General features: G+C 40.1%; 1 protein-coding gene across 2 annotated transcripts in view; it reads right to left on the reverse strand.

Annotated features, from left to right (window-relative positions):
* The window catches only part of LMO7 (LIM domain 7), a 133,431-nt gene that overhangs the window by 71,536 nt on the left and 47,623 nt on the right, over positions 1–14,272 (reverse strand). The window contains exons 1-2 of one of the 2 annotated variants that reach the window (XM_030463477.1): positions 4,081–4,146; positions 3,766–3,872 (exon numbers count right to left, since the gene is read on the reverse strand). Coding sequence is in view for 1 of the 2 variants with exons in the window: in XM_030463413.1 (XP_030319273.1) it covers positions 3,766–3,872 (107 nt within the window). In the remaining variant the exon portion in view is untranslated. Of the gene's footprint in view, positions 1–3,765; positions 3,873–4,080; positions 4,147–14,272 lie in introns of those variants that run through there. The other variant, XM_030463413.1, reaches the window with a different exon arrangement.

The raw sequence follows: 14,272 nt of genomic DNA on the forward strand, positions 1-14,272 counted from the left end.
ATAATCTTTATTTGAACACGGCATATTGCTGTAGTGTATCACTGAGCAGTAACTTCTGGTTTACAGAAAGACTGAACTATAAATCTCAGACATTAATCCCCACTCCCATTTTCACTGGCAGGAAAGAAACCATCCATGCTAGTATATTTTTCCACATCACCCTACAACTAATCTCAAGCATAAAGCTTGCAAGGCTTTGAACAGCAACCAGTAACTTTAACCAGCCCTCTTCACACAAACTTCTAAACAATAAAATTTTAAGGAGCTTTTTCTTTGCAAAAAAGGATAATCACATAATCACTTGGAACCCAGAGTCTGGATATGTAAGCAGATTTTTGCCTCTCCTGCCCCAGATACTAGTAGCAATTACAGAGGGTTTCACATCATGCCTATGCATCATCTCAGTTGCAGTAAAAAAAACAAAAACAAAACAAACAAACAAACAAAAAAAACCCAACCAAACAAAAAAACCCCCAACAAAATACAAGTGAAAGTTGCAACCTCTTTACTAGATTAGAAAGGTATTTCTTAGTACAACTTCTGGCAAACCCTGGGTAACAGAGGGGCTTAACCTTAACTCAGGTGACACAAGAACATTACACCATGAACAAATAAAGGCTTTGGTGTATCTTAATGGCTTGACATTGTTATTGATGAGACAGAAAGATAGGAAGCTACCAGTACAGGTACAGTGAAAGGCAGCAAACACATCCAGAAAGGTATGAGAAGAAAGTAACTTTTCCTACTGGCAAGGGAGCTTGCCAAGTGGGTCAGGACAGGGGTCTGGGATGTCAACAGCCTGAGGGTGCATGGTTTCCCAGAAGGTGAGAAGGAAGAGTTATCACACACAGCAGCCAGGCAGCAAATAGAGGAGGAACAAAAGGAACACCCTCTCCATCATCCTTAGGGAGAGCCATTCCTCTGCAGGACCTCCCCAGCACCACAGGCACCAGGAGCAATTTGACAAGTCTACAGAAGGTCAAGTGTGGCAGAGACAGAGATGGAACCTCCCAGCTAGTGTCAGAGACTGGTTTTGCTCTGACATAACATCTATGCCCTCCTTCACAAAAGCAGCAGACCCACCATTTCAATGGTACCTTCCTCTTAACTGTTTTCTGTGTCCTTTTTTTCTTACACCCAGCAGTACATCCATGTATCCTACCAGCACACTGGTCCCAGCCAACCCGGTCTGAAAAGCTGACTGTTTGAGCAACAGTATATTTAATCTATTTTGGGCAGATAAAAAGCACGCACTAGCAGTGGTGCAAGAGCAGAACATGGCAATACTGCCAAGGTGTCAAAATACACGCTGCTTCAGGCACATGTTAATGTTATCCTGTACAAACTATCACAGCTGGTTTAAGATGTGGGCAAGTAGCCTCAGGTAACGGTGGCAAGATGAATTTGCTTAGGAATGTTAGAAAGCCAAACACGGTATGTTTTTTTTTATATATACACACATATATATAAAATAAAAATGTTTTCCCTCTTCTGTGACAAGACATTATTTACTTTTTATTCTGAGTCCAGTGTTAATAGAGAATAATGTGAAAGCAATACATGAAACAATATCCCGTCTCTGAGGCCTGGCAGCTTACAACTTTTGAAGAACTTTGCAATTCCATTTGAATGTAATGATATTTTTTGAAAAAAAAAATCTATTGGACATTAATAATAATAAATAAAAAGTAGACTGGATAAAGTTCCTGAGCAGAAACCCTCTGAAGACCAGCTTGCCCTCTGGGTAATCAAGTAAAGCATAGTTAATTTTTCAATGGAGAGAGTGATCTTCATATGACTTATTTCCTTCACTTCTTGGAATAAAACTTCCCCCCTGTCCCTCCCCAAACTCCTAAACATGTCAAAATGAGCTAGCATAGTTAGCTTACCACTTTAAAGCTTACTCAGATACAGAAGTTTTGAATTACTCTGTAAACATTTTACACACAGTGTGGGACTGTCATACGATACGTAATGTGTGGAAAATCAAACTTCTATTGAAAGAAATTAAAAAAGCATGGCTATACTGCTGGCAGCTTTTTTCACTTTAACCCAGACTCCTTGCATGCTGCCCATAAGAAATGCTCAACAGCTAAAGCTGTGGTTTTGAAAAAGACTAATTAATCCATTACTGAATAGGCATGAGGTAAAACCCCTACTGCCTTCTCTGACGACTTCAAATTCCAGCCTTACTCTCTGCTGCCCAAGCCAGAAAGAGAAACTGCAGAGCTGAAAAGACCCAAAGAAAGCCCAGCTACAGACCCACTGGATAAATTTCACATCTGACCTCACCTGGGCACAGCAGTTAACACGGGGACAAGTTGGACAGCATACCTTGCACAACAGTTTGCTAACTCAACCTCCCCAGGGTTTCACCTTGTCACTATTGACTCTGCTGAAGACCAGCTCCTGGCAGCCTCTAACCCTTCCCAGCTATACCCTTGGAGCAAGCCTCCAAAGTTAACCTCAGCAAGGGTTTTGTGGATAATTATAGCGTGGCAGAGTTTACCAACCCTCCAGCTTTTGGCATGACTTAGGAACCAGCAGGGAGAATTCCCCCTTAGGAACCAGGGGGAACCAGCCCCCTGGAAAGACACCAAGTCCCTAAACATCGTGTTAGTGAGAAATTACATTCCAGGTATGAGTCAAAGATTGGAAAATGCATCCATCTCAAGTATCAGACCTCAAAACAGCTTGAACTTTCATTCTGAAACCAGGCAGAGAGCATGTCAACACGCTACCACCCGATCCACCTACAGCAGAGTTCGTTCTAATTAAAGCAGTTGTGTGTCATGTCACTGAATTTTTTCCCTTGTATTTACAGAAGGATTGCTGCCTGCCTATTCCTCTTTGATAAAACCGATAATTTAAGACAGGAATCTATTCTTAAGATTTGACCCAACAGGTTACCAGTAAAACTTACTCAAGATTCCCTTTCTTTTTTGGAGACTCAACAATAAATTCACCCAACACAATAAAACCAGCTAATACTGTGACAAAGCAAGATGCCCCAAGATTATATTTTTCCACGAGACATTTATCTTAAAACAACTGTTAAGTGTCTATATACTAAAGCTCTTCCTGACCTCTCAGAAGCTAGTAATAAATCTCATGTTAAGAGAGACCGCAGTCCTGAAATTTGAGAATCCACAAATTACATTTCAGAACCAAACCACTGCTAGTTCAGAGGAAAACTCTTTTCTCCGTAAACCTGGCAAATACCTTTTGTGCCGTTTGGTACTTTGTATTTACTCACACTCCAGCACACACACAAACCTTGACAGGAGACGTGACATTTGGTGTCAAATGATTAAAATTCAGAGTGGCAAGACCAGTGGTCCTTTAGGAACACGGCATCCAAGCCTCTGAGCCATTCAGGTAAGTATATCAGAAGTACCACATCAGCCTGTGAGAGTCTACACCAGTAATGTCAAGAGATGCTTTAGATAGCACTTAACAGTTAATTTTCCTGCAAGTTTAAAATAACCTGAATAGTTCCTGTCTTTTATATTAAATGTTATAAATATTCATTAATAATTAGCTTGGCTTGTAAGGCACAATACTACTTCATATTTTAAATGAAATTTGTACAAATCTTATCTACCAGCCTTAACAATGCTTAAACCCTCACCACAGTATTCAGAACTGCTCACACCAGATTAAAAGAAAAATTTTCCATAGGCAAACATTTAATAAGAAAACAAAAACTGTCTGTGAAATAGCGTAGAGGTAGAAGGGGAGGAAAAAAAAGAAAACAAAACTCACTTGACTGTAACTCGATTGGATAAATCCTGAAGATCTCCTGGGTGAAAAAGCTGAGCTTCTTTCAGTCCAATATTTTCACACGCTTTCAGAAAAACATTTATATTATCCTGCGAAGAGAAGTAGAAAGCAGTTGCTTGGTTAAAAGCACTAAGCAGGTTTTGCAAGATGATTAGTGTGAGCCTCTAAATGTCAAAGTCCAGCTCACGGAACTAATACTGAAAAAGCAGTCTTCTGGCTCATAAGCACAGGTTGTTTCTCATGCACACTGGCAGGCTGGTTTGTGATCTTGGTGACGGAGGGTACGTTAAAGATTACCTGGCATAAGGCAGTGGTGAGCCAGTAGGCAGCAATCTCCACTTTGATGTCAGTTCTGCTCAGCAAACAAACGCCCTCTGCCTAGCTTTGCACGACAAGCCTCACCTCTTGCCTTTAAAAATAACTCCAGCTACTGACATTCACCACCCAGAAACTCTTGGCAGGGGAGGAAGAAGAGGAGGGACGCGCCGTTTCTATGCTCACAGACCGATCAGGGAATACTGCACCTGGAGTCTGGGTTTGGTTGCTGAGCAAAGCTCCGGAGAGACAGAAACCAAACCGTATTCAGCTCTGCTGCTTCCTTACTTTGGGGGGTTTTCTCTCCTTTGCATTCCACCCCTTCCTCTCCACCCCGTTTTCCCTGCCAGCTCGCACCAATATACAGCAAAATAAAGGTGTGCTACAGCACCCACTCCTGAACCTGCTGCAGATAAACCGAATAGCAAGAATAAGGCTTAAAAAAAAAAAAAAAAAAAAAAAAAAAAATCCAGTGATACAGAGAGAGATTATACAACTTGATCTCTTTCCACTTCATAAACAATAGGCAATAGGCAAGAAATTCCTTCTCGTTAAGGCGGAATGCTATCAACAACAAAAGAATGTGCCCTCTTGCGCACTTGCTCCCTTCAGCTGGAAGCCACAGGAAAAGGTACACAAAGTTACTTAATTCATAAGCTACGTACAGCCCTGTCATTCAGAGGCTTTGCAAGTCAAGATACTGATATTTGAGTCTGACAGTATGGAAAGGCAATTTAACCCACTTTAAACTTCTTTTCAAAAAAAACAAACCAAAAACATATGTACCCAGGATGTAACAATTATTCCATCTTTTAAAATTTATTAGGAAAAAAAATTCACAAAGAAAACAACAGCTGCTTCTGATACACACTTTTAAAGGTAACCCCCTTTTAAAAAAGTAAAACAAACCCAAGAATCCCCAGAACCTCCTGTTTTGAAGGTCTCTAGGATTCTAGTATTCCTTATCAGTCTGTAAACAGGACTTCATTCAAAGAAAATATTTGAACAAGGTATTCCCCATGCAGGCTGTGGGCCCTATGCTAGCACATTTGAAAGATCCCAAGTGTCTCACACTATGAAGGTTATGCCCTGAAGCCTGATGTGTGATACGTCACAGTGGGGGCTGTTCTGCTGCAGGTTGCTGTCACACGACAACAATGATGGGGGCAGGACGTGGTGGTAGATGAAGGATGGAGGACTGGCAACCTCCCCTCTGCACCCACTCCTGCAATACCCAAAGGGCACAAGTGGCCAAGGTAGAATTTCACGCTGGAGATGTAGCCTCAGGGGAGCATTTGCTTTTCCTTTCCATTCAACCTAGGGAAAGCTCGCTAGATGTGTCAGTTTTATTCAGTTAATATCCGAGTGTCAATTTAGCAGCAAAACTCAAGGATTTGAAAAGGCATCATTTCTTCTGCATGCAAAAGGCTGCAGATTACAGTTTTATTGTGAGGAGGAACTGCTTCTTAAACAAAAAAAGACATGGCACTATCATAGCAGTGTTCAGGGGCCTGGGGAGTCCAAGAAACAGGCAGGTAAGCAAGAAACAGGCAGGTAAGAAAAAAGAAGAAAGCAACAGAGGAGAAGAAACAAGTAGTCACAAGGTAATGAACAGAACTGACACCAAAACAAAGACAACATTCCCTGATTGGGCTGACCTATCACCAAAACTCAGAGTAAACTCACAAACCAATGTGTTACAACAACCGAACTGAGGAGAATGAGCACATTGTGCAGGTAAACAAGGAAGAAGAATCACATTCTTAGAGAAACATAGGCTGCCTACACCCCAAGCACAATGAAAACAAAGCAGAAGAGTTGCTCATCAGTGCCTGCTCAGCTGCACACGCACCAAACTATTGACACACAAGACAATTAAGTTTTGAAGGTGTCACAGCAATTAAACTTATGAAATGTCAGTCCCTTGATAAATCATAACACTTGCAGCCCCAAGGACATCATCACAAACAGGAGTCCAGACCTTCAGAGATGGGTCAGAAGCAGGAAGAGATAACACAGGAGGCAGAACACAGATACTCACAGCACTCACTGGTGTGCAGGATAAAAAGTGGCTCAAAATATTGCCTCCCAAACCAATAGTTTGATCCCATCTGCCATCTCACAGGTGACTTTCCCAATACCAGCTCTTCCTCCATCAGGGCCTGGAACTTGCCCCCAGAGCATCAAGAGAGGTTATCCAAAAGGCTTATTGCTAGGGTTTGGATACTGACACAAAGAAGTGTAATTTCAATAGATCGGCTCTTTAAATACTATCCTTGCCAAGTTATTCTTGACCATCCCTAATCATCACTGTAAACTGCTGAAGATACAGGTCTCAAAATAGTTAGCAGCCATTTTAAACTCTACTAGAATAATGAATCTGAAAATTAATTTTAAATAGCACCATAGAAAGAAGAATGAAAAAAAAAATGTCAAGCTATCAAGCTTGCAATTAAATTTATCATTAGAAATGTGAATGTGAACAGGAACATTGTTCAGTGATTAATGTGCTCAAATATAGAAGCCATCATGCTATTTCTTTTACCAATATAACTGTACTTTAATAGGACTAATGGTTGTTACCTCTTCAGCTCCAAAGGATATACTGCAATCTGAGTTTCATCATACTCCACAAAAAGGATTTTTAAACATTCAGAACTCAAAGGCCTGGAGAAGAGCAACACACCAGAGTTATCTCTTGGTGACCACAAGTTAACCAAGGAGCATGCTTGAGAAAAAAGTGTTTAATGCCCGTGTCCACAACTCTCCACCACTGAAGTGTGCTCTGTCTCTCCAAACAAGGGCAGGCCATTTAAATTTATGGTTCAAACTGCGAGAGGTGCAGATAAAAAGGAGTATGATAAAGCAAAGACAGGGGACCTGTCATGAGAACTTGGTTCTGTTATGCCAATAAAATAAAGCATGAGAGGCAATACCACCTACCCATACAAAGAGAGTAATACCAGAAGGAGCAAGAAGAGCTGCCTAGTCCAAAACCAACCATACATGGTCAGGCAGATCAAATATGTTTATGCAGAAAACATAAGGTTTATGTCCATTTAAAAAAAGAAAACTTCTGACCTGATTGTCACAAAGTCAACTAGATTATTTTAATGCAGAGCTTGATCAATGCATTGTCATAAGCATCTGAAGTTGGAATTAGCATCACGCAACTGCAGTCTTCAGTTCCAAATTCAAGTGCAATTCACTTTGTGGTATGTTATTACTACTTCTAAGTCTTTTGGTGGGAGGGGGTGAGAAGGTTGGAAGGAGACTGGAGAGAGAATGTTTTTTTCCACCAAAACAACAACACACCAGACCTATCTCTAGGTGACCACAAGGTAACCAAGCAGCATGCTTAAGAAAAGCTTGTGGATGATGATGAAAGAGCAGAGCACGTCAGATGCTGCCAGCACAATCCAAGTCCCTCACAAGCTGTACAGACCAACATTAAACAGGCAGCGCATAACACTGACAAGGTAGAGCTGTTTCCATTTAGCATTTTATTTTTCCCTCAAACTTCAAAGTAAACCTCACCCAAAACCTCTGCAAAATCATAATAGAGGAGCTGGAGCTAGCATTGGGAAGCAGGTCATCCACAAGCAGGTATTTAAGGGCTACCGTTCAGCAGAATGGCAATCGATACGGCACGTTCCCAGACATGCACCTCCCCTCCTAGTCCCCCTGGGGCATTGCTAGCCACAAAACCTCCCCTCCACCTACTGCTAAGGCATCTCCCTATAACAAATGTCGAGGAGGAGACAAGCCCATATTGAAAGTGATACCATGGTCCATGCCCTCACTCCCATCTCCCAGCACAACAGGCGTGACTTTCTTGCTCCTGCAACCTCATGACATGAGGAGAGCAAAAAGATGAGTTTTCCCTGTCCTTCCTTGTTAAAGCTTAGCACTGCTTCTCCTCCTAGGGGCAGAGAATAAAAAAAAATAATTAAAACAAGTCATTAAAAAATTGGGATATTGCAACTGGCAGTGGTGCTGTGTTTGCACCTGTAACCCAGCTCTTGATGTATTTCACCACAGCAAGAACTTGAGACAAAGATGATGCAGCACTATGAAAAGGAAGACAACCATATAGCACCAGTGAGTCTGAAGTGAAAAGAGCATGAAATGAAAGGCAGTAAACAGGAGGTCTCCATATAAAAATGCATAAATGCCATCTTAGTTTGACTACTTATGTGCAATGCAACATCACACTACATTCCGCTTGTACGTTTGAGCTGCAATTTAATTAAAAAACAAATCCCTCATTATCTTTATTATCTGGGTGGAGCAGGAATATTAATTTAAACAAGCGTGTAAATACATTTGCTCTCTTCAGGGTGCAGCCACGCTATGTGGAAAGCCTGTCTGCTCCCTAGTTAACTGTTTCTCCGAAACCCTACACACACAAAAAAAACAGAGATAGATCTTGTTATGGCATACAAGTTATGGCACATCTTTCAGTTGGCATCTGGTAGAAAAACAATTTAATTAACAGTGTTTTTTCTGGTTTTCCTGTCTGCATCAGCCAATAGATGAAGACAGTATGCTGTCTCCTATGCAAATACCCACCATTTGAGTTTAAAGCCTCTATTTCTATTGCTATTCAAGCTCTGTTTTTATTTTATTTTTGTAGGTTGGGATTTTTTAATGTTACCGTTTTGCTTATTTTATAGTGCTGGTTTTATTTTTTATTTTTGTTTTTTCTGGTTTTGTGTGTTGTTTTTTGGTGGTTGTTTTGTTTTGGATTGGTTTGTTTTGGTTTTTTTTCTGTTAGGTTTGGTTGGGTTTTTTTCCAGATTATGAAGGGGAAGCTTGGGAACATTATTTCATAATGCGACCCAATGCTCCTAGGACCATGAAGCATATCTGCACATAAGTATTCTGGCATCATTCAGATTGAGTTGATGCCAGAAGTTGTTTTCAATTTCCAAGCTCCCCAAAAAAAGAAAGAGAAAACCACTCAGTATCTACAGTGCCTAGCAACAAAAGCTTGCTACATTTTATGAAGATACACTGATGCATTTTTTTCTCCTTTTCTTTTTGGCTACAGAATTCTGAATATCATCTGAATAGATCATTTCTAGCAGGCGGGTTTTTTTAGTGCTACATTTACATTTGGAGTCATCTTGAAAGCTTACACAGTGCCTCTGTCAGCCCTGCATTCAAGACAAACCCTCCTTTATTGGAAACCATACTACCTTAAGTACAACCATATTTCCATTGCAAAAAAGATGTATTTCTTTAAAAGTAGATGTTTTTTTTCATAGCCACAGCATTAAAGCTGGCTTCAAATCAGTTTAACACAGATTTTACAGCTGCATTTTGCAGCAGCATCACTGCACAGCTATGTGTTGTTTATATTCAGAGGTGAGGTAAGGGAAGGAACCTACAAGAGCAGGAGCTCGTTGAACAAGTTGGGTGACTTGCTCTTCCTCAGAGGTACTTTCGGTGATTAGAGCTGGCTGGGGGTGGGGGCAGAAGGGGTGAGGGGGGGGAGCAGGCAACGGGGCTGAGCCAACTTTGTGGTCTGACCACAGGCCTGGGAGCCAGGAACTCCCAGTTACCACCTTGACCTTACACATTGGGATGCTTAGTGCCCGTCACCTGCTCATCCCATCTGAGATCCCAGAATGTGATCCCAGCTCCTGCAGCTCCTCTTCATGTTTCCCTGAAGGCTGCTAACGGGTTCAGCCTTGAACTGAAAGGGGGAAGAAGAGGAGAGGGTGGAATAGCTAACCCTCCCCCTTTTTAGGTCCAAAGCTAAAAATAATAATTAAAACAATCATCCTGCAGGCATAAATTGACTTACAGTGACCTCAAGGTTTCTGTTCAGTAAATTATCCCACCTATAACAGTTGTGCACAGAGCACTCTATTGGCCAAAGATCAGAAATGGTGATAATTGCTTTACCACTCCCCTTGGTGTGCCCTTCGTTGTTTTCTCACATTGTGTAAAACAATAAATTACAAAGATCCTTGACACAAGGATTCTCTGCCCTGGCTTTACACACAATTACAGGCAACAGCCCTTCAGTGATTCCTTTCCAACCTTCCTCTCAAAAAGCAGGTGCCTCTGCTGCCAGAATGCAGGAATGAAAATTTCTCCATAAACTCTTGTTACCTTGGTGCTCCCCAGTATCAACAATTGTAAATCACAGGCAGAAAGAAACGTTCCTCTTCGCTGTTGCAATTTATACATCTCACCAGAGTTCAACCATTACAGCAACCAGGTTCTGAAGTAGCCTTAGATAAGAAGCATTGTGGTTTGGGACAAAAAGGCCTCTCAATCCCCTGAACCTCAACACTATCTGCAATGGCAGCAGCTGGTCATGAACCTCTCCAAGTCCAAAGTGTGTGTGTGTGTTTAAGGACCCAGAGTTGTTCCTCAGCTCCTGGCACTACCCACTGCCTTGTATCATGTCCAGCAGGAGACCTCTTTGTTTAGTTCACCTCATTGCCCGCAGCCTCTCACAGCACTGAGCCCCACAGTGTCTTTCCAACAGCAGTAACGGGACTGAGGAAAGCACACGACAGAAATTAATGGTTTGGGGTTTTTTGTCTGAGGCAGGACTTGAGAGTTTGTGGCTTTCAAAGTGCCTGTACACCAGAAGGGACCAAAAATCCCCAGTCGCTTAAAATCCCTCAGAGGCCAAGGCCCTTATCATGCTACCGTGTCACCTTCAGCTAGGACATTGCAACAGCAGTGTGTACCAAAGGAGCCTTTTATTGATAAGAAAGAGTGAATATCAGGTTGTAAACTGCAGGTGTGTTTCTGGGATGTCACTGCTACCAAGTAAGGCCTGATGGAAAGGAGATGGGCAAAAGTACAGTGCATGGGCACCATGGGCAGACAGGCCTTGCTAACCAGGAGAGCTCTCTGACCCTTCACAGCTTTAACCCTTTTGGGATGAGATAAAGGAAATTTAGCTTGCCCACTCCCAGGCTTTCTTAATGTAAAGAAAGCATATGCTCAGCATGGAATATCCACACCAGGCTATTTCTGTCTTTAGATAAGCTTTAATTTTCCCATCACTTACTTGTATTCTAGTCAAGGGGGGAAAAAAAAAGAACAAAAAAAGAACAAGAAAAAGAAAAACAGAAAAGAGAAAAAAAAAAAAAAAAGAAAAAAAGAAAAAAAAGAAAAAAAGAAAAAAAGAAAAAAAAGAAAAGAAAAAAAAGAAAAAAAAGAAAAAAAAAAAGAAAAAAAAAGAAAAAAAAAAGAAAAAAAAAGAAAAAAAGAAAAAAAAAGAAAAAAAAAAGAAAAAAAAAAGAAAAAAAAAAGAAAAAAAGAAAAAAAGAAAAAAAAGAAAAAAAAAAGAAAAAAAAGAAAAAAAAAGAAAAAAAAAGAAAAAAAAAAGAAAAAAAGAAAAAAGAAAAAAGAGGAAAAAGAGGAAAAAAGAGGAAAAAAGAGGAAAAAAGAGGAAAAAAGAGGAAAAAAGAGGAAAAAAGAGGAAAAAAGAGGAAAAAGAGGAAAAAAGAGGAAAAAAGAGGAAAAAAGAGGAAAAAAGAGGAAAAAAGAGGAAAAAGAGGAAAAAGAGGAAAAAGAGGAAAAAAGAGGAAAAAAGAGGAAAAAAGAGGAAAAAAGAGGAAAAAAAGAAAAAAGAAGAAAAAGAAGAAAAAAGAAGAAAAAAGAAGAAAAAAGAAGAAAGAAGAAAAAAGAAGAAAAAAAAGAAAAAGAAGAAAAAAGAAGAAAAAAGAAGAAAAAAGAAGGAAGAAAAAGAAAAAAAAGAAAAAAAGAAGAAAAAAAAAAGAAAAAAGAAAGAAAGAAAAAAGAAAAAGAAAAAAAAGAAAAAAAAAGAAAAAAAGAAAAAAAAATAAATCAAGTGATGTGCCTTTCACTCCAAATGTTTTATACAAAACAGACTTTACAAGTGGGGTGTGTAAAGTACTTCAGTGCCAAGTCACCCCACTAGACACAACTGGAATGACAGTAATCCACTTAAAGGTGAAACTCCCCTGAAGCCTAATGAGTAATAAAAAGAAGAAAAGATCTCTTCTTCTTGAAAGACTGAAAGTTTTGGCAGAGATTGCTTTCCCCCAACCCAATTCCTTTTTTTTTTTTAAATTTGTATACACAAGTTTGTTTTGCTCATATAGGTTAACAACATGAAACTCAGCCCCTATGTACACAGGGTACAGATTTTTAGACTATGATTTATAATACTTCATCCTTCTTAGAAGAGAATTTGGAAGTTCCTTCTAACTTTGCTTCCTTCAGCAGCCAGACCCCTTTTGCTTCTCAAGAAGAGTAGCATCACACTACCCTCTTTAGCCCTTGCTGCCCTACGTGGGCTCCTCTCATGGTGTGGAGAAGCTCCCATTGCACACCCAAATCAACAAGTAGGTTTGGAGATGATCTACCTTAGGGTTAAGCTTCTCCTGTCTCCCCTCATCCTCACACCACCCAGAAAACAAGCTCAGTCACCACAGCTGCAACACCTCAGCACTCCACATTTGGCAGCATTTGGTGCTGGCATAGTATTTAATAGATCTTTTACATACATTACCAGAGGAGGGTGATTCAGCACAGGCACACAGGTGTGGAGGTGTTCAGACAGGCGTTAAAAGATGTGGTATGAGGATTTTGTACCCAGCTGAAGAGCAAGTAGCATAGCTGTACTGATACCACAGAAAAAGTTATCACCGCTGCAATTAACATCAGCTTTCTTTGGAAATTGCCATGATTTTTAAACACCATACACCAATAAATATTTGGCAAACCAGAGAGAAAAGCAGTGTAGTGTCCAGCTTATAAAGATTTAACACAAACAGACACAGACTGCCGCAAGAAATCTCAAAACCGCACTTCCTTCGCACAGGCTGGAGGAATCCGATTATAAATGTCACAAGTATGATTTAAGGTGTGTACCTCTTCTAGGTGGTTGACTTTTTATTTTTTTTTCCAGTTGGAAAGGAATGTTTCTTTACAAACACAGAAACAGTCATCAGTTATTTAAGGAAATAAAAATAGCATGCAAATGACATAGACTACCACAGACTACAGCTGACAGTGTTGATAAATGGAAATTTTTCTGCAGTTCATTTGGCAACCATATTTATGTATTTTCTTAAGTTCTGGCAAGCTGAGGCAAAAAAAAGGTCATCCTTTTTCAGAGCTTTGGTTTAAAGCAGAAGGAAGGATGGAAAATTTGCACATGAGAAAATTCTTGCTGCCAATCATATTACTTTACATTTAGTTTACAATAATTTTTCAATTAATTAATTAACATTTTTTACATCTCTTCCCACTAACATGCTGGAGGCATTGGGTTGGAACACGTGATCCCATTTCAAGCATCCCCAAGCACTTTTGATTTGCAGAGATTCATAGAATCATAGAAAGATTAATGAAAAGACACAGAACTTACTGTCTCCTGACCCTAGACCAGCACTAGTAGTTGAACCACCGCTTCTTGGGGTCTGCACCCATATAATTTCTCCCTACTTATTTCACTTCACCATCACCCACCCAAAACCTGTCAAGTTCAATCCCACACCTGGGTTTCATTCTGCTTGATCGAAGATTTGAGCAGCAACTAAAAATGTCACAATGAGTTTGCATCAACCTCCCCTCTCCCCACACCCTACATTTCAAAGTGTTTAGGCAGCAACAGAAAACAATTAAAGGAAATTCAGAGCTAAGGCTGAAATGTACCATATGTTTTCAAACAGAAGGGCACAAAGCATCAGTAAACCACTGCCAAGATTACATACTCCCACTATCAGGCATTGAAAGACTACAGAACAATGTCATCTCTAACTATTAAGAACCATACTTCCTTTCTAGCACACAAGCCTCTTTTCATGATTGTCTAACAGAGGTATTTCCATACGTCACATTCTTCTTTCCCATAAGACAGCAGAAAGAATACCACAAGTGATTTATGATTCCACATACACTCCTATCATCACTCTTGACATTTGCTAATGTACAGTTTTAGGTAGTTTTAGGTTCTCAGAACCCTAGTCAGACTTTTTTTATTTTTGGTTCACAGTATAGTCTAAGAGGACTGGACTAAGTCAAAATTTCACTTCCACCCTGCTCTAATTTAATCATTGACCACCAGAAAGCAAGAAAAGCTCCTTCTGCCCATGCTCTGATTTCTTCAGGTGTAGAACTGAAACATGGTCAAGAGCCCTTTGTGAAATACTATGAGGTTTAATGTTTTAAC

Source organism: Calypte anna, chromosome 1 (genome assembly GCF_003957555.1).
Source record: "Calypte anna isolate BGI_N300 chromosome 1, bCalAnn1_v1.p, whole genome shotgun sequence".
In the NCBI taxonomy this organism is placed as follows: domain Eukaryota; kingdom Metazoa; phylum Chordata; class Aves; order Apodiformes; family Trochilidae; genus Calypte; species Calypte anna.